Source organism: Patagioenas fasciata, chromosome Z, assembly GCF_037038585.1.
Source record: "Patagioenas fasciata isolate bPatFas1 chromosome Z, bPatFas1.hap1, whole genome shotgun sequence".
In the NCBI taxonomy this organism is placed as follows: Eukaryota; Metazoa; Chordata; class Aves; order Columbiformes; family Columbidae; genus Patagioenas; species Patagioenas fasciata.
In genome coordinates, this window is record NC_092560.1 from 43,198,602 (window position 1) to 43,219,219 (window position 20,618).

A 20,618-nucleotide genomic window follows, 5' to 3' on the forward strand; every position below is an offset into this window, starting at 1 on the left:
TTTGATGCTGATCTTGACCTCTTTCACTCTTGCAGGGTGCTAAACAATTAAATGTCCAAACATCTGGTGCCAGATGTCAGTCAGCAATGATCCCACAATCCTCTTTTCTAGTGACAAAGCATAACCATGTACATGTGCCCCCAAATGGGAGGAGGCAGGTAGGCTGCTTCCTCTTTCCAATGCTGGGTTTGGCTGTGACATAGAGATTTTTACAGCATACTCTTGCATTACACTGCCACTACTTTGCCACTCTGGAAACACTTGGACACACAACTTACATGACCTTTTTCTTGGGGGGTATAGTTTTATTTGTTCAATCATGAACGTGAGGCACAATAAGCAAACGGCTCACAGTAATCATTTCGAAAAGTGGTAGGTTCTGGAATGGAAGAAGTCCAGTCCCCAGTAATAGGGGAGACAAGTGAGTCCCAGGAGTAGCGCACGGAGCCTTCATAGATACGCACCGGTACCACTCGTAACTACGTAGTTAGACTAAGAAATGCGGCCCTGTTTGTCGCCGGGCTGCGATTCTACACCGAAAACTTCAGAGCAAACACAAAAAGTTCCTTCGTAGAACGTTAATGGGCGACCCGTGCCGGGCTTGCGGTCGCACTGCTCTGATTGCGGCGCCTCTCCGAGCCGGCCGCGCCCGGCGCCTGCACACAGGGCTGGGAGCTGCAAAGGCCCCCGCGCCCCTTCCCTGCGGCAGGCCAGTTAGGGCGGGCGCTGTCGCCAGCCCCGCCGGCCCCCGGCGCGGTGAGCGGCCCATCCTGCCTTCGCCGCCCTCCTCCAAGCGGCCCGGCGGCGCTGTCCGTCGCCTCCGGCCATGGCTCCTCCTCCTCCTGCCGGTCGGTCCCAGGGCGCAGGACTGACATCACGCCCGGGGTTTCCATCCGACCGAGGGAGGGGGAGGTTCGGCGGAGCGGCAGCATGATGGCGGCGGTCGGGAGGACTTAGGAAGCGGTGGCGGAGCAGAGCGGCGCAGCGCCCACTCTGGTTCTCCCTCCCTGGTTCGGGGCCCTATTGTTCGATCCGGCGAGTAAGCCGGCCGCGCGGGGCTGCGAGGAGCCGGCGGCCAGCGAGAGGAGCGGCGGCCTAGGCCCTGCCGCGCTTGCAGCCCCCGACCCTGGGCTGCGACACGAACCTCCCCGTGGGGCGTAGCGCAGCCTCGGGCCGGGCGGCCCTGTGGGAAGGCCGGACCGGGCGCACACAGGTAAGCAGAGGCCTGCAGTGGCCTCTCTCCCTTTCGCCGGCCAGGAGTTGTGTGCCTTCCGAAGATGGAATGGGGGGCGGCCGGTGCTGAGGAGATGGGGCCCCGGGCCCCTGTCAGCCAGGTGGGAATGGATGCCCAGGGCGGGCCTGGGTTCTTAGGCCTGCTCGCTGTTTTCCGCGGAAGGAGGGAGCTGCGAAGGCCAAGGCGGGCAGCTGGAGTCGACCCGCTCTCGCTGGCTCCTGCGGGGGGAGCCAGTGTCGAGCCGCCCAGGAGAGGGGAGAACGGCTGTGGCTGTGCTGTGGCCATGGGGGGCGCCGGGGGAAGCGAGCAAGGGAGGACAGCTGCGGCCTTGGGGACATGCGAGGGAGCCTTGGCCGGGAGCGGCACGTGTGCAGGCCGCCCCGCCAGTGGTGGGCCCACTCCGAGAGCGGGAGGCAACGCTGGCCCCGATTCCCACGGGAGCACTGTGAGGGCGGGCAGAGGGAGAGTAGCCGTGGGAGGCCGCGGGAGCGCAGTGCGGACGGCCGGGGCTGGGATCGCCGCAGAGCCGGAAACGGGTGCTTGGGAGCAAGTTTCACCGCTGCTGGAGGTGTTTCGCGGGCTTCAGAGGATAGTGGGCCCTGGAACAAGGGGATGTTTGTACGCACGGGAGGGCAGGCGGCGGGGAACCTGCTGCCGGGCGGCGCAGAGCGTGGGCTTGCGGCCGGGCCGCCGGGAGCCGCCCGGCGCTTCTTCGCCGTCGCGTGGTCCCCGATCGCGCTTCGCGGCCCCTCGGGGTTGCAGGCCTCCTTTCTATCACTTTCTCCTCCCTCTCCGCCTTTGTTTGCTGGCCGGAGTGGCCCGAGCGTCTGACTGCATTTCTCACCCCGGAGCGAGGCTCCCCCGCCCTCCCGATGAGCCATGCTTCGGGCGGTTGCATATTGGAGGAGGGCACCTCGGGGCAGGCAGTCATAAGGCGAGCCCCTAAACACTTTCATACCACTAAATTGTGAGAGGGGCTGCACTTTATCATTGAGTTTATACTTGCAGTCCATTTACTGCCAGCCCAGACTTTCTGTAGTTGCACCGGATACTGCAGTGATGTGAGTTAAGATACTCTTGTATGTGAAATAAGGATCATTCCATCTGTGGGATCTTGCTTGTTTGGTTTAGTTGAGACAATTGTTTTAAACGGAATAGTCTTTCTCTTCCTACCTCCACCTACAAGTGCATGTAAACATCATATACATATCTAGAAATGCTTCCAGTATGTTTTGTGCATGAAGTACTTTTTACTAAGCAAATCTTAGCAGAACATTAATATCTATGGGTTTTGCCTATGTGTTCAGGTAGGCAGTTTTTCTTTAAAATTTAGATCTACTTTTCCTGAAGACAGTACTATGTCAAAAGTTAAGCCACAAGGATGCAGACATGCAGTAAACTGTTCTTCTCACCCTGCAATGCTGAAGAGAATGTATTTTCCTAACACTTCATATTCTGTAGCTAGTAGTTCAGCAGAAATTGACATCTTTATAACACTATCCATGAAAAGTTGCATAAAGGAGTGTAGTGACCTGTGTGCCGGAACTCAGCTACAGTCAAACAGAAAGCTAGACAGGTCTTTCCTTTCATACATTTTGTGTATTACATTTAGTTCTTCATTTTTTTTAAAGTGTAACTAATAAGATGTGTACTTCTCTTGATAATTTTTTTTTCTATTTTTCATAGACATCCAGAGAGATTTTAATTTGGGGGGGAGGGTTACAAAAACATGGTGCTAAAATGGTCAACCGTGAACAGATAATACATAAAAAGCGTTTTTTTCAGTTAAAAGCGTGATGTCAAATGTGATGTCTTCTTTCACTGTTAGTGAAAAGACCAAGTTATTTTTGGTATCTTTTTAGTTGAAAACATACTTTCAAATTGTGTTAACATTTTCCTTTACTATTTTAGGTATTTTGGGATAAATCTTGCATACTTCCAGAGAACAGTAGAGCAAACACATCACCTGGAAAACATAAAGTACCAAGAAGGGGATTCTTGATATCCACATTGTAACCTGAGTGGACTTATATTTTAAACTTCTTAATATTTACAATGAATGGGCACAGTGATGAAGAAAGCATAAGGAACAGTAGTGGAGAGTCAAGGTAAGCACTTCCTCATTTTAGTTATTCTTGGCTGTGTATTCTCCTGTATTTTGTTTAGTAAAGCTGGTTTATATTTGAACTTGGTGCCAAAGCTTCTTGGTTAGGTAGCATACCATAGTTAGGAGGACTGGATGTATTTTCTTACAGGTGCCTCATCTGCTCGTTACATTCACATCACTTCAGCTAAGAATTGTAATAATCTTGTATACGCCTTACTTAATAAACCTTAAATAGCATTAAAACTGTGTTAGCATCTGATAGAACAGTACTATTCTTTTGAGAAAAAAAAAATCTCTGAAGTGTGAAAAGCTGATACATTGTATTAGAATGCTGAAATAAAGCTACTGTCTATAAAGTTGTATGTGTTGTATAAAACCCTTAACTAGACTGTCTTTAAAGGTAGAGCAATGGGCTGTTCATTTTCGTTTTTGAGGTAGAGTACTTCACGATTATTTCTTTTTTAGAGTTATCAGAGCAGTATCAGTAAAAGTGCTAACTTGGTTTTCTGAAGTGAATGTACAGCTTCCAGCATGTTTTGTTGTTGTTTTTCTTGGTTGGTGTTGTATGGTTTGGGGTTTTTTGTTGTTGGCTTTGTGGGGGTTTTTTGTAATTTAAAAAAAAAGTGTAAGTCCTCTAATGTTGAATGCTACTCTTCAACGTAGCATATGGAGAGTGTTCACATGTTTGGAAGAGCCTGATTAGAACTTCCCTGCATCCATGCAGGATGTGAGCCAGTTTGTAGGGGTGGATTTAAGCTCTCTTTGTGGAGCAGTGCTAAGTTCAAACAGTCATTCCTGTGCTAGAAAGTTTAGATTTCTAAAACTGGAAATATGATGAATGCTGAAGGGTGAATAAGTCAAAGTAAACTTGCAAATAAAAGGTGGTTTTATACTCCCAGGAGGTTGGTTGTGACTGTGCCGTAATTCTTCTCATCTGTCTTCTTGCTTCTCTTTCTGATCACAGCCTGTTGAACCAGTTAGCTGATTCTGTCAATCAGAGGGACATAAAGAAAACTGTTTTCAGTGGACTTTATGGAAAATTCCAGTTGAATAGAAAGAGATCTAAATTATTGCCTCAAGGGAAGAAATGCAAGAAGAACATAATTGCCAGCTAATCAGTTAGAACATGCTGGCCATTTTGCTTGCATGTAGCAAAGTGCATGATGGAGTGGGAAGAAGGGGAAGAGATAATTGATTAGGCAACTTTAGGTGCAAATCACATGGAAATCTATGAACAGAAAAACTAAATAAACTTTTAACTTTATGTCAAGCTTCCTGTTATACAGGGAAATGTCCTAGAAATACAGTAATCGTTCAACACTAGGAGGAATTTGTAAGGTCTGATACATAATTATTTCTGAAGATTTCTGCTTTCTTGAAGTTGATACTGTTTCAGTTAGCAAACAAATTCAGAGTTTCTCCTAGTGGGGGGTGAAATATTCCTGGTTACTTAAAAAGGAAAAAGTGTTGTCAGATAAGAAACATGAACAAATAATATTATGTGAACAAGGCTAGCCTTCTGAAATGTAAGACCTCCAAAAAATACAAACTTACCAGAGGTACTGACTGTTGATTTTGTATGTGAATTTTCTTACTACTTGAAATCAGCCACCTTGCTAAAGGTATATGGGAAACCTACTTTGTTTTGAACTGTGAGTGCCCATAAATACCAGTATATCAAAGTTACTTAACACCTATAGCAAGTCCTAAGACTAAACAAGCTAAACACCATGAAGTTCCCATGAACTTCATTAAAAGTGAGTATGAGGAAGATGCATAGTACCCAAAACTTGATACTTGCCTATGAAGCAGGACTTTGGACTTCATCTTAAATGTTCTGCTGGACACATCTTAAAGCTTTAAAAAGCTTTAAAAAGCTAAAAATATTTTTTCCTAGGCTTGTATTGGCCATTAAGTACATAGTGTAATTCACAGGGAGGTCTTGAAAAGCTTATTTTCATGTTTGCCGTGTATTATCAGGAAACTCTTTTTTATAAATAAAAGGTGAAAGTTTTCCATTTTGAGTGATGGTACCTTCTTCGTCTAGCCTAGTTCCATTATTAAAATAATTATTGCAAAAGGAGTGTGACACAAAATATCTTTATATGATTTATCCCTGTTGTTTAGTCTTTTTTTCCATTGTCTTTGTAAGTTTCTAGATAGTTTTTATTTGAAGAATTACCTTAGTGAGCTAGTGCTGCACACAGATAGCTAACTGTAGCTTGGGAAGTGTTGCTTTGTTTAGCCTTCAAGTCTGGAAATGTGAATTCTACAGAATGGAAGTAGACATCAGTAAGAAAATACGTTTAAGAAGCTTCTAGTGGTCCCATTGCATTCAGAATGCTAGGGAGGGAAGGGGAACAAGTGAAGAAAGTAATTGAGAATTGCTGCTGGGAATAAATTGTAAAAAAGATCAAACTCTGAAGAATTCATAGAAAAGAAGAAGAGATGAAGGCCAACCCAGTGATAATCTGAACAGCAGCATTGATGATGACTAAAAGAAATCTTTGAAACTTTGTGTCTCTTTGCAAATGTGATGCTTTACAAGTACAGTAAAGCCATTCACTTCCCTTTGATGTCTAGTGTAAACTTCCGTGGCTGTCATTCTGGAGTGACAAGCTTGATAACAATTAAATATAGCTTGATGTAGGGGAGCTGCCATCATCACTTCTGTCCTTGTGGATATTGCATTGTATTGTTTTATGGAAACACTGTGGCTTGCAGAAGTTGTGGAAAGCCAGCAGTGTTTCAGCAGGAGGAGGACTGGAGAAAGTACTGATCACAAACCTTCTATTTTTTTTCTAATCAGTATAATAGTAAGGAATTGTAGCTGTCCTTTATTCCCTGTGACTGGCTGTGAAGTTGGACTATTTTCTGAAGTGTGTGAACGGAATGTCCAGTTTGCCATGCTCCTGCACTTCTTTCCAGCATTGCATCTGTTCATCTGTTTAATAGATGAGCCTTTCCCTTTTTGCCGGTGTTGAGCCTGAACTTCTATTTTGCTACAAGTGGAAAAGTGCATCTCTTGTGTTTTTGTGGCTGAAAAACTGGCTGCACTGTTTGGACTTCCCTTGCTTATTTCAGCAACCCCTGAAGATGTCGTTCAGTACTAGAACTGAGCATGATGGAAGTTGTAGACTAGCATAAATAGTATTATCTAATCTCATTGCTTGATGATCTGATTTCTGAGGAATAATTACAGTGGAATCTACTCTCCACTTTCTTGCTTACTTGAAATCACTACTCAGGAATATTTTTAGGTAGCTCAAGGTAAAACGTCACAGATATTGTTCATCTGGACAGCGAGTATAGACACAAAAGCTTTATAGCAATACTCTGAGAAGCTGACTCTTAAGTCAAGCAAACCATCTCTGTGTAGAGTTTTTGAAAGCATCCTGTTGCAAACTTGAGTAAATACATTAGAGTTAGATAGCAATAAGAAAGCTTAATCAGCAAGGAATTGCGATTATACCAGAACTGCAAGACAAACTCCAGGTAGAATAGGGACTGCAGAAGTAAAACGTTGGTGCAAATTGAGTAACAAGCTGATTTCCTGTCTTTTTGCTCTTAATGTATTTCCTGCAGAACAAAGTACAGAGAACTTAAGCAAACCTTCGTTCTCCGTAGGTAAAAAGGGATGTGCTCAGTGCAGCTTAACTGGAAGGTAGCTGGCTAGAAAGTATTGTAACCTTATTTTTGCAGGAAGCAGAAAGCAGCTGCTTACACCAGAGACTTTTGTCATTAATCACACACCTGAAAGCTGATTTTAATAGAAGGTGGTAATTTCAGTGGGTTTAATTTGCTTTGTCAATTGAAGATAGTCAAGACTTTTGTCAGTAGATTTCAATTTACTATATAAATGCATATCTTCTGTAGGAGCTAAAAAAGATGAATTGAAAGCTACGGTTCTTGCTTTCAAGAAATGTGAGAGTTAAAACAGACATTCCTCAAGCATATTTGCAGACTTGTCTCCATGTGCTGACTTCTTTCTGGTAGAAGTTCAATATATAATAAGAATGTATGTGTATGTCGAGAGAGTATATACATAGAACTATACATGTAGAGATAGATACTTACATGTTAGTGCACAGGAACTCTCAGATCAACAGAAGTCAGTGAATGGTAAAGGAAACTGTTGGTAGAACTTACTGTGAACAGCTAGTGGATAAAGCAAGCTCTTCACTTCTGTTAGCCGTAATCTTCTGTTTGGTTAGGGAGTTGCTATTTTATCAGGAATGATCTCTCGCAGAATTAAGCATACTAAAGCATGAGGTGTCCAGATCCAACTTAAAAGCTTCTTTTAACTTCTTTTGGGGAAGAATTCAGATAGAAGATGTATCAAAACCCAAGTGATGTTTTTTGTCTAGAAACTTTTCCAACTAAATAAGAAATTATAAGTTTATTATGCAGTTTATTGTTGCTATGCGGTTTCTTATTGTGCATATGATGTCTGGTTTGGCTTTTGGACTTCTTCTGAGTTTATCCAGGTCCCAGTCTTTGTCCAACCTAACCGGCTGCTAAATACCTGTTCCGCATATTTTAGATGCAGTTCTACCATTCTGAGATCTTCGAAATTTTAGCTGATGTGAGCTTTTCACATTCCTCAAAACAAAGTGAAGTTTTGTGATATAGGCAGTGTATACACCAGACCTCCCAAGTGTTGTGAGGGTTTTTTGGGTTTATTTTCTTTTTTTAAATTTTATTTTTTAAATTAAATTCCTTTTAGTACTTTTCTGCTGGTTATCTACAAGGAGCTTCTGGTAAAGATATCCTTGTGTTGCTCCTGGAACTGGCTGCGTGTTGAAGGATGGTCAGATTGCACAACGGAGTAGTAGACCCCTGGGAACCACTGATATCTTCTGCCTATGAAGGATTTCTGGAATTTCTTTGCTCTCTGAATATGCGTGACTTCTGGCTCTCAAATAAAGACTTGCAATGTGGTTCATAGGGTCATGAAGGTTGGTAGGTGATCAGTATAGTTTTGATACCTCTGCTTTGGGGGAAATTTATAGTAGTGGCAACAGATTATCATCTGCAGGCCTGGAAATGTGTCTCTTTCAGTTCTTGTGCCATATCAGGAAAATTCAGTGGAGTTCATGCTTTGTAATGGCTGAGGAAATAGACTTTATAGCCTGACTTTATATTCTTTGTTCCCTCTGCTTTTCAGTGGTGGTGATAAATAAGATAAATCTTCTGCATGCATTTAAATCAAATTAAATTGTTAAGATTTCTTTAAAAATAAAACTAAAAAACACATAGCATTTACCTAAACAATCTTGCTTTTAGACTTGCAATTTTAAGTTTGCCATTTAGTGTCTGTTACTTCTGCATATTTTGAATGGGCTCTTAATATTTAAATGCTTGCCTTCCTTCAACTTCTGGTTAATTTTAAAAACAGAACAAACAGAACAATAACAAGTCCACTGTCAGATGCTTTTCGAAGACCCCGCACATTTTTTTTTTTTTTTAGTGTGTTGAACTTTATTTTGCTCAAATTAGCATTCTCTTCCCTGCTGCTGTTAAAACAGAAGATTCTTAAGGTAGCTTAACCTAATGAATGCACTTGGAATCATCTATCTTGGATCCATTGTTAACCTACGCCTCACACAGGAGTCTAAGTTCTCAATCAGTTCTTTTATAATGTGACTTGTGTAGCTTTCCATCTTAGAATTTCTCTTCCTAGTACCTTATGTAAATTAGCAGACTTGGTTCCTCCTTTTGTGATCCTCAGGGGCACCTTATTTTAAGGGTTAAGTTAGTAAAGCTAAACTTAAGATGTTTGAAAGGAGCTAATGACTTTCTGACAGGCTACTTGCTTTTAATTTGTTTCAGTGATCTGTCTGTTTAAGCCTGTCATCTCTCCAAAGCATTCTTCGGTTTCATTGTATTTATTGAAAACAAACAAACCACAGGTATAAACAAATGTGAAATATTCTCCTTTGGTGCTGTCATTAAGCTGCATGGCTTTTCTTGCAAAGTAGTAAATAAGTACTACATGCAGCCATAAATTCGTATTGAGTATGGAGGGAGCATCAGGAGACAGTGATTTTAAGGAAGAGCAGAGAAATTATTTCAGTGTGTTGAGCTTCCACATCAAGTAATATTTGACAAGTGCTACCATACAAATACAACTGCTTGACTTGAGGGCTAGGAGTGAGAAAGGTTTCCTTACTACATATTCTGGAAGGTGCTTCTTATAGACTTTACACCTCAGTTTGTTGACGTGCACGAAACTATACTTTTTTAGGTAGAAATCCCATCCTGCGAGCATGCCACTTGTTCTTAGTATATACTGTTGCATGCCTGCTTCTTCGAGTCATTATTGACAGCTAACTTTGTCATCATTGCTGTGGTTTGTTTGCGTGGTAGAGAAAAGTGTCTCAGTACAACAGTACTGAAGAAATCATCATTAGTGCTTTATCTGTCATATTTGTTTCTATTTCCTTAGCCTTATGATCCTCCACAGTTGTGTACAGTCTTGTGTATTGCTGTCTGTGTTTCGTTTTGGCTTGGTTTTTTAGTTGCTGGGTTTTTTGTTTTCTTTGGGTTTTGGTGGTGGTGGTGGTTTTTTGGGGGTATGTTTGTTTGTTTTTGGGTTTGGGTGGGTTTTTGTTTGTTCATCTTTTCCAGTTGAACAAAGTGCAGTGAATGTAGTGTGAGGTTGCTGATTTATGAACACCTTTAAACACATAATACCATTTTCATTTTACCTATTTATTTATTTAAAAAAAATATATTATTTGCCTGGGGAAGAAGGCTTATGTGACACATTCTTAGAAGAGGGACTTAATAAAAGCAAGGATTGTGTTTTGAGTAATGAAGCGCCTGAAAGCACAGATGGTCTTTAACAGTTAATGTTAGCAAATACTGTACTTCAGCATACATTATATTGACAACATCTCTATTCTGTAGCCTAACCCCTCTTTCCATCTACACTTGCTATTCTAGTCTTGATAGTGTTTGTAATTTCTGTTGGAATTTGGTTTGTTGGAAGCCCATTAGTCAGTGATGAAGACAGGAAAAAAAGGAAGTTAGACTGCAAAATAGAGTTGGTTAGAAGCGGTCAGCAGTACAGGACCAGGGCAAAGGGAATACAGAATGTGACACGGTGACATAGGCTAAATTGTCAAACACAAGTGAACAGTTAACCGAGCATGAAGTCTTGTATGCTGACTGTTTCTTAGATTGTGTTTAAGGTATGCAGAGATAACCAGAGTTGTTGAACAAAGAAAGTAGGCTGAATTGTCCTGTGGAGAGACTTGTCCTGTAGAGAGACTTGTCTTGACTATGTTCAGAAAGGGTGAGGGAAAGACAGCGTAGTCTTAATTTATGATAGCTGCCTAAAAATAGTAGAGATTTTTCTCTTACTTTGCAGTTTTAATCAAGCTTTTTTGGGAAGAAGTAGAAATGAGAATACGGAAGCACAGGCAAAAGGCTGGTTAAGCTGTACCCAAACCATCTCTTACTCTACCTCAGGTGTCCACAGCATGGTGGGTAAAAGCATCCACTTTTGGCTTTTGCTTAACTGTTTCCAGTAAAAGCATCTTAAGCAAAGGCAAAGACCGTGGCCTGTACAGGAAGAGAAATGGCAAGAAATAATGCACTTTGCCTCTCCTTCTCTGTAAGGGGAACTCGAAGGAGCAGAGGACCAGAATTGCTATTCCTGAGATAATATTTATGTAACAACATTAGACAACAGGTGAAAGGTAATTTTGACAGTATTACAGTCATTTTTTGAGGAGATATTTAATGTTCCATGCATCTTAGCCCTAGAGATGTGATACCAGAATCTCAGTACTTAGGAGTGCCAGTTCAAGTGATTATTTTTGTGGAGGTCAGTGATGCGACTTTGCACTAATCGGCATTACATGTTGCAGGAAGAGTTATTCAAATTATGGACCCTAGCTAGACTATATCAGATAATACTTAAAGCTCTAGCTAGAGAAGGAATTGCTTATAGACTACACCTTAAAAAATGCAGGGAAAATTAAGAAACTCCATAGGGAAAGGTGGAAAAGTAAGTGACCAAGGGTGTTGTATCTACCTTCACAGCTGTTATCTCCCTGAACTTATGGTATACCATCTTTATTATATAACTGAGGTTCTGTTTCTCTAATGCAAGTAAACTGTCTTGCTGTCAGACAGGGCTTTTTTTGTCTTTAATGCAGCAATTATTTTGAAAGTCAAATTTTAGTACAGCGTGAAATGCTTTTACTTATTATTTGGCTTACAATGGTAGTTTCCGTTGATTTTTGTGTAGCAAATATGCATATTTCCTTCTTAGATTATATTGCCTTTCTTTTTGCGCCTCAAAGAAGATTAAACCGTTTCTGGACTTCTGCTAATAAAACTTGTTAAAAGAAGAGATTACTTGTATTCAAGCTCTGAAAAGATTGTAGACGTCTTTCAAGCTGATAATGATTACTTTTGCCTTGTTATAGCTGGCTGTTAGGGTATCCATTTCAGCAGATCAAGAAAATGCCATCTGAGCTATTAGAAATCTATATGAAACCTCTATATCATGTATGAATTTTCATATGAATTTCAAAAACTCGAACAGTTATGTTTTTTTAAAACTCTGACAAACAAGCTTTCTAAGTTTCCAGTGATGCTGGTAGGCACTGCAGTGTAGTAGTTGTTCTGTATGCTATTTCCCTTTTTCTTAGTCATGTCAGCTTTGTGGGAAATGGGAGGAGTTACACCATGTAGCAGTTTAAGCACTTCAATAAAATATTTGCAGTATATCGTCATACACTGTGGAATGTGTGTGTACTAAAATTGAAAAATATCAAAAAAAACCCTTTTCCATTTGAAATCTGCTTAGTTTTCGTTAAATTCTGTATTGATATGCACTGTTTTGTACTTCAGTTTCAGGACAGCGGTCTTAAGAAATACCGCCTGTTCACTCCTGCTTGTTCCATTCCTTCATCAGACCTTTAGAATGTTTATTAAAACAGGCTGTTTTGAAAAGCAGAGGCTGTTGTCTCTAAGTGATGGTACTGACACCACAGAGGGGATTGGGGATTATGTCAGGAAAAATTATTCTTGTAGAGCCCTTAGCAACATGTGAATTTATTGACGAGGAGTGAGAATGTTTTCAGAGTGCTCACGCTACTGCTTGTACTCTTGTACAAAGTGTGTGAAAACTGCTGAAACTGTAAGCAAAGGGAGCAGTTAAAGGGAAACTTTAAAGTTACTTGTTCCCGAGGTTCCGCTTTGCTGTGAGGAGATGACAGATGTAAATTTTCTTCTTGAATACATGTGTGTGTAAATATGTGCGTACTCCTAGTGCTAGCAGCTAGAGTAAAAGGATTTAATCTGAAATACCACTTATGTGGAAGAGAGTCTTAGGTAATCCTGTCAAAGGGATTACAGATTTATGTTCAGTTTTAATAGGCAAGGCCTGCTTAATGTGTCTGGGATAGGGAGAAAGGAAGGCTTCTCTCTGTTATGTGGTCTCCAGTATTTTTGTTGGTGAACTCTTATCAGTAAAAAAATATTTGAACATGCACCTCCAATGTATGTATAGTTCATTTATAAATTACATACATGTACTGTGTACTAACACCTCCATTATTAGACATAAAAATGAAATAGAAATTTTAAAATTATAAGATAAAGATCTTATAGCATAAAGATCTTCAGCTAATCTACAACTACCTGAAAGGAGGTTGTAGCATGGAGGGTATTAGTCTCTTCCCCCAAGCAGCAAGTGACAGGACAAGAGAAAATGAACTCAAGTTCCCTCAGGGAAGGTTTAGCTTGGATATTAGGAAAAAATTCTTCATGGAAAGGGTTGTCAGGCATTGGAACAGACTGCCCAGGGAAGTGGTTGAGTCACCATCCCTGGAGATGTTTAAATGGTGTTTAGATGAGGTTCTCAGGTTTAGTGCTAGAGTTAGGTTAGGTTATGATTGAACTCTGTGATCCTGAGGGTCTCTTCCAACTGAAACGATTCTATGATTCTATTCTAAATAATATTTGAAAATATTTTACTTTGTTAATAGCAAAAAACCTACTTTTGTACTCACTGAAAAAATAATGATGAATCTTCTTATTTATTAAAATTTGATTTAACAGTGCTACAGTAGTTTGAAGGTATGGTTCTAAGTTCAGTTTGGTTTGGTACTTGGTTTTAGTGGCTGACATAGCTGAAAAAGATACCTCAGAAAGATACATTGTTCCAAATGAAAGAAGTGCATCCTTAACTGCTCTTACTAAATCATTATAGTAATTTTTTCAATCCTATCAACTGATTAATGCAAAGTTTTTTCTTAAAATCTGGCTAGTAAATTTCTAACTGCCTTAGTGTCAGTCTGTTCTTGCAAATTAATGAGAAGGTGTTGCAGTTTGATTTTTTTAACAAATGTGTTTGAAACCTACTGAAACTTTTTGAGAGATTTTTAAACAGCTTAGAAATTTCTGTCTCCCAGCTTCTTAAGTGTATAGATATGACAGTTTTATAGGTTACATGCATTGGTATTGCCAATAAAATTGCATAATTATGGAAACCTTTCCAAACATCTGTTTTCAAAATGCTCTCTCCATAGCATCAGTTTCTTTTGAAAAGCAGTTGCTTTCTCATTTTTATAATGTCACTTCACTTGGAAGGTATATACTAAGTGTATTTACTTTTTAGAAACTGTCTGCTAGGTAGTGTCCTACTGGTGACCACATGTTTTCACAGAAAAGGTCAGGAAATTTGCAACACTTGTCTCTTGTTTTAAAACAAAGAAGCAAAAACCCCAGACCCCACCAAAAACTAATCTTCAAGGTCAGAAATGGTTTAAAGCAGTGAACCTTTCTTTGTACGAAAGGTTTTGATGGTCACTCCCCATCTCATCACAAAGCATTGTAAAAATTTTACTGTTTAACAGTCTTGTTTCTATAAAATCAGCTATATCAATGACATGCTTTCACACTTTGTACACTTCTTGCTTCACATTGTTCACTACAGGAGCTTGCCTGTGGGTGACGTAGTGGATTAATTTCATGTGTAGTGTGATCTCTGTCACCCTTACTAGAATTCTGCTCTTCGTGTATTTAATCATTGAAACAGAATCTAGCAATACTGTAAGTTGGGTCATGTTAGAAGCATCTATACTTTCATGCAACTGTGGAGCAAACCTCATACAGTGCATGGTTTGTTCTAATAGTTATTCAGACTTTTACCAACATTTTCTATGCACCTTTCAACAATGTTTACTGACAAAGAAATGCATGTGATATGTTTTTCCCTTTCTCTTAGATACAAGAACCTCAAAAGAGGCTTCTAAACATGTTTCATTAAGTTTAGTGCAATTTTGTAAAGTACAGCGTTGAGTATCACATGCCTTGAAACACCGCTGGGAAAAAAAGGTTTGTTGTTCGTGATCTGGATGGTTATTTATAAAAGGTCTTGCTGATTGTGATGGCTTAATATTATTGTTAGCTAGTGTCTCAAGGCACAATATACACTTAGGGCAAGGTTAACTTTTAACAGTAGGGGATGTAAACACATATTTCAAATAGTCTTGATAATGCCAGTTTTTTTGGTCCCACTTGTTGGTCATGGCTTTTTACCTTGCAATGTGTCAAACAGATTGTACAGGAGAAGTGTCAGTTCCACCATTTTCTGGTGCTTGTGCTCACAGTATTAGTGACATCTACAGCTAAAAGTTAGGCTTCTTACAGGATGGGAAGGCCTTTAGTTAAATCCCAGCATTCTTCATGTCAGTTAGCAGAAATATGGATTGTCTTTCTCACAAGGGCTGCTGGCTTTCAGAGGTATATTTCTCAGTTAAGTCCCGAGGCAGGCTGTGCGTGTCATAATGAGAGGCAATGACTCATGGTTAAATTTTGCATATGTCAGCATTACATGTGAAACAAAAATAAAAATCCAAGTACACATGACGTCCAGTGATTTTACACCTATAGTGGGAAAGTTCTTGAGGAGATTGATCTCTGGATGTTGAGTTGATAGGGTGTAGCAAACTGCTAGTATCTATGCTGAATAGAAATTGCAGCTGAAAACTACTGCTACAGTAGTTCTTCAGTAAGACTTCATTTTCAGTACCCGACTTTTTCATTACGGAGACTGCTTAAGAGACATGGCCTTAAAATGCCACAGAAGTATTTTTCAGTACTCTTCACGTCGCGCTCTTTCTGTGTCCCAAGCAAGTATTTGCATATTTTGGTGGCTTTCTTGATTTTTAGGAAAAGTTAGGTCTATGTTTTTGCTTGAATGCTGCTGCTTTCTTACAAGTGTTATTTAAAAGACAAGGTGTTCATTTATATCAGAAGTTCGTTGGTAGCCTAGCAAATTATTAATAGTCTCATCTGATGCTGGTATAAATTGTTTCTCATGAGAGATTAATAAAAGCAAGAAAAAACTCAGTAATCAAATCTATTCTTTCTTTCCATGGGCCTTGTAGATCCTTACCTTTAGAGATAACTACGAAATAAGTCTTAGGCTGAAAATTTCCATTCAGTTTCTGTTTGAATTGGCAGTTAGTCCTGTTAGGCAAAAGAGGGGGTTTTGTGGTGTCAATACAAAATGTTTTCTTTTAACTTCTGTCTTTTCCAGATAGTTAGGTTAGGGATTGAGTTTTCCTTTTTTTTTTTTTTGTTTTTCTAGTTGAAGAAAAATATTTCTCTGTAAGCAGAGGCAGTGACTTCGATAGAGACTGGCCGAATGAAGTTCCTTTTCTTCAGCCTTCTCATGGTAACACCTGTGTTAGTGTAAAATAACTTGGAATAACCTAGTAGTAAGTTTTTCTTTAAAAAAATAAAAATCATTATCATAGTTTGAAATTATGATATCTTATTATTAAATGTTGTTAGAGAGTACCATTAGAAGTGCTAGACCAAACATTTTTAAATTTTTGGACAGGAAAAGCAAGGACACAGTCTACACCTAGAAGTGTGTGATATTTTGATCTCTGCATAAACATGTTCTCTTTTTTGATATTTGACTGCAGTGACTTAAGTGATAAAAATATCCATTTTCTCTCTAATTTTGAATATATTTTTAATGGTCAAAACTGAGCACTTAACCTCTAGTTCTTACTGTGGGTGTGTGTTTTGCCTCTCGTTCCCCACTACTGTTATTCTTGGTTCAAATCCTTTCAGTTTCTCAGAGGAAAGTTCTTTGAGGTATAGACTGTTGCAGCTGTTGGGGATTTATAGGTATTACATGTCGTACAGTGCTGCTTGGTACTGTCTCAACAATCTGCAGTGTATTTTTATTGCCTGTGTTTATGCAGCATGTACTCATGTATTATTCCATTTACTACCTCCTTTGCAAACAAGAGCTCTAGTTTCTGGGTTGTAGTACTGTCTTTGTAGAGGTGGCTCCAAGTCAAGGTGCTACTGAAGCTCAGTGTGAAACATCATATGAAAGAACAGGATGAAATAAACATGCATTGGTATCTTCAAAGCAAATCAGTTGCCTGTCCTGCAGGCAGTAAACAGGAAAGTTCTTCAGATTTCATCTGAAATGAAATCACATCTGTTATCTTACCTATTTTTTCCTAGGTGCTGTAGCTGCATCAAGATCTCTGGTAGTATGTGGTGCACATGAGGAGGCATACAGGCAGAAACTGTAGTATAGTTTCACAAGTCTGTATTAATTTGGATAATTAGAGCTGAAGTAAGCTCTGACCAACATAGACTAGTCTTGTGTGCTCAGACTCCTACAGTGCTTTTTACTATTTAATTTCAAACTGGTTTTAAGCATGTATGAGTACTGCCATAGCCTCTTAAGATTTTATAAATGTTTTAGCGAGTTCTTGCTTGTTTACCTAGTTTTAGAATTACTTGATGTTACTCAGTTTGTCGTTTCCCATTTCTTTGTGCCAATTTAACACTGTGGGATAAGAAAGCTTAGTAAGATGTGATTGATGCTATGTTCTTTAAGTTATATTTTTCTGTTTTTCTCTGTTCTATATGCCAGTTAGCTGTTAGTCTACTGTAGTGACCCTGCATTATCCTTTGTACATGGTAATGTTTGTTCTTTGTTATTGTTTCTTGTAACTTTTTTCTCTACCTATCACTTTTATCTGCAGGATTGTTTTGTAGTCTTGCATTTATTAATAACGTGGTTGAATATTGACTTTAAGGTTTTTATGCTTGTCAGGTATTACTGTTAGTTAATATGCAGTTGATTGTATTAGTCTGCTCTTGTCCAGATCAGGCCAATTTATTGTGAGAAGAAGGGTTTATTAAATAGCTCTTATTTTGCTGGTCCTGCTCACAAGCCTAATAGAAATTAATTCCCAGGCTTCTAGTTTTGCTGTGAGCTACACTTGGCAAGATAAAGAGTCTATGTGTTTTGTCTAAATACTGAATATTGTGTGATCCACATCTGTTGACAGGTTGGTATTACTTAATGAAGACCTTGGATGATAGCTACCTGATCTCTTTGTACAGAAAAATATGTGGGATTAGTTGAGTTTTTTGCATCCAACGCCAGAGCAAATGGCATTATCTACTAAACTTTTTTCCCCCCATCTCAGTCCCTTTGGTTTTGAACATACCACTTAATTCCTATGTTGAAGGACACCTAACTGTTTACATTTTTTTATCAACTGTGAATCTAATTGATGTGACTTTTACATACTTATCTAAGTAAACTGTAATTTTTTTTTCCCCACTTTAGTGTCTCCACCATTCTGTCCTGTAGCTGGTTTATGTGTTTCTCATAATGTTGACAAGTTGTTTGACCAAGATGGCTTATTCCAGTGTCAGTTTCCCCTTGCTACCTTAGAAAAGAGGTACTTTGTTTTGGTTGCCTCTGGCTCCGTGTGATATTGAACCTATGGTTAGGACGGTATTCGTGTGTATGAAATATTTTAGATTTGATAAATGCACATTAGTATTGCCCTACTTGAGCAAGTGTTGTCCTACATGGAAGTATTGGATTCTCTTCCTTCAGGGTTACATAGGATTTACACGTTTTTGTTGGCTTTCTGTTACTCGTACTTATCTGGCTGGTATTTACTTGTACCTCAAGATTTCTTCATACTCAATTTTGTTCTTTTTCTCTTCATGTATAGTTAGAACTGACTTCCACAGTCCCCATAACATTTACTTATGGCACTTCGCTATGCTGAGAAATTCTGTTGTTTTATAATGGTCTCATTTACCTAGAATTAAAGGTAAGGTAATATTACTGTACAAAGAACACTATTACAATTAAAATATCCTCAGAAGATTGTCATGCAGTGCCATTAACTTCTGGTAAACAGTTTAAACTCCAGTTATGTTCTGTAGTGGGTCCCCTCCTTTATTTGGCAAATGAGGTTAGTGTTACAGCACCGTGCCTGAAGTAAGACTTTGGTGACAGAAATAGGAAGTTGGTTGCTTCCCAGTTTTCCTCTTGGCAGGTGTGAAGAAACCCAGCAGCAGCATGTTTCTCTGTATCTCCCCCTTCAAAAAAAGTAAGCTTCACCATGGTCTGCTTTTTTCTTTCAAAGCTGGTAGCTGCAGATGGCTGATTGAGGTGCAGTCTATAGGAGTCTGTTTATAAATAACTTCATTTTTTCTTTAGTGGTACAGTTTTGCTGGTGTTAGAAAAGCAGAAGGAGGAGTGATTTTGCTTTGTTTTGTGGTTTTAAAATGTTTCCAATTATATATGTTCTAGGGCAGAGGGTGATCAATTTGTCCTCTCTTCCCAACCCCACCTCCGGCTGACTGTCAGATGAATCGTTCTAGCAGAGATTGTCTAGGCTTTGATACCAGCTTTTGTTTCATAGTTTTTGATTCTGGCTTCATGTTTTTAAGTGTTTGCAGGCAAAGTGTACATAATTTGAAACTATTTTGCTCTGGGGTAGTGGGATTCCAATGTTTTTTCTCATTATATCTTTGAGATATGGGAGTATTAATCTAATGAGGAATCTTATTAAAGCCTTAACATGGCTACTTTGTGAACTTCTTGCAAAAACCCAAGTGTTTCTGAGTTTTTGAGGGCTCATAAAATAAGTATTTATCTTTAGTTATGGTGCTGTCTAAGTGTGTTAAATTTGCTGTAAAATGAATATACAGTTGGAATAAACTGGCAGCTCACATATATCCCAAGGAAAGTGCGTTGGCACAAGTCATACCATCAGTGACAAATCCAGAGTTGTCTGCATGGGGAATTTTGCTGCTATGTTTTTAGCAGAAAAATGTGGTCTGGATAGCTTTTTTTTCTTTCTTTTTTTTTTTTTTTTTAAGAGAGAGATACGTGCTTCTAAATTTTTTGTAAGGATTGCTGCTAATATATAGAGATGAAAGAGAGTCTTTTATACTTTAGTTGGACAGATTGTTGTGGACTAGACTTAACTGTTAAGAGGTGTCTATGTATATATGGGGTTTGATGGAGCTAAACAAGGATTTTGGAGAGAGTGGGGCTGGAAAGTTTGCATGGGTAAGAACCATTTCTACCATTTTTATTTTCCTTGCATGACTCTTCCATATTAATTTAAAAGTTCTTGCTTTGGGGGAAATTTATAGTAGTGGCAGCAGATTATAATCTGCAGGCCTGGAAATAAAATGTGTCTCTTTCAATTCTTGTGCCATATCAGGAAAATTCAGTGGAGTTCATGCTTTGTAATGGCTGAGGAAATAGACAGGAAATAACAATTTATATTCTTTGTTCCCTCTGCTTTTCAGTGATGGTGGTAAATAAGATAAATCTTCTGCATGCATTTAAATCAAATTAAATTGTTAAGATTTCTTTAAAAATAAAACTAAAAAACACATAGCATTTACCTAAACAGTCTTGCTTTTAGACTTGCAATTTTAAGTTTGCCATTTAGTGTCTGTTACTTCTACATATTTTGAATGGGCTCTTAATATTTAAATGCTTACCTTCCTTCAACTTCTGGTTAATTTTAAAAACAGAACAAACAGAACAATAACAAGTCCACTGTCAGATGCTTTTCGAAGACGCCGCACATTTTTATTTTTTTTTTTAGTGTGTTGAACTTTATTTTGCTCAAATTGGTATTCTCTTCCCTGCTGTTCTTAAAACAGAAGATTCTTAAGGTAGGTACTAAGGGAACTGCCCAAGAAAGGTGCCTTCCTAGATTTGATACTCACAGAGAGAGCCTTGTGGGAGAAGTGGCAATTGGTGGCTGCCTTGGCTGCAGTGACCACAAAGCAGTCAGGTTTAAAATCTGTGCTAATGGAAGAAAATCTCCCAGCAAGATCTCAACTCTGTATATAAGGAGAGCAGACTCAGGTCGCTCAAAGAACTCCTTAGTAAGGTTCTCTGGGAAGAAGCTTTTAAAGGTGCTGGGGTCCGTCAGTGTTCAT

The 20,618-nt window shown here is 39.4% G+C and overlaps 1 protein-coding gene across 3 annotated transcripts in view; it reads left to right on the forward strand.

Annotated features, from left to right (window-relative positions):
• Positions 1–1,084: 1,084 nt before the first annotated feature.
• The window catches only part of CHD1 (chromodomain helicase DNA binding protein 1), a 58,884-nt gene continuing 39,350 nt past the window's right edge, over positions 1,085–20,618 (forward strand). For all 3 annotated transcript variants that reach the window (XM_065861139.2, XM_065861140.2, XM_071802700.1), the window contains exons 1-2: positions 1,085–1,213; positions 3,146–3,342. In XM_065861139.2, the coding sequence (XP_065717211.1) occupies positions 3,290–3,342 (53 nt within the window). In that variant the 5' untranslated portion in view covers positions 1,085–1,213; positions 3,146–3,289. The remainder of the gene's footprint in view (positions 1,214–3,145; positions 3,343–20,618) is intronic.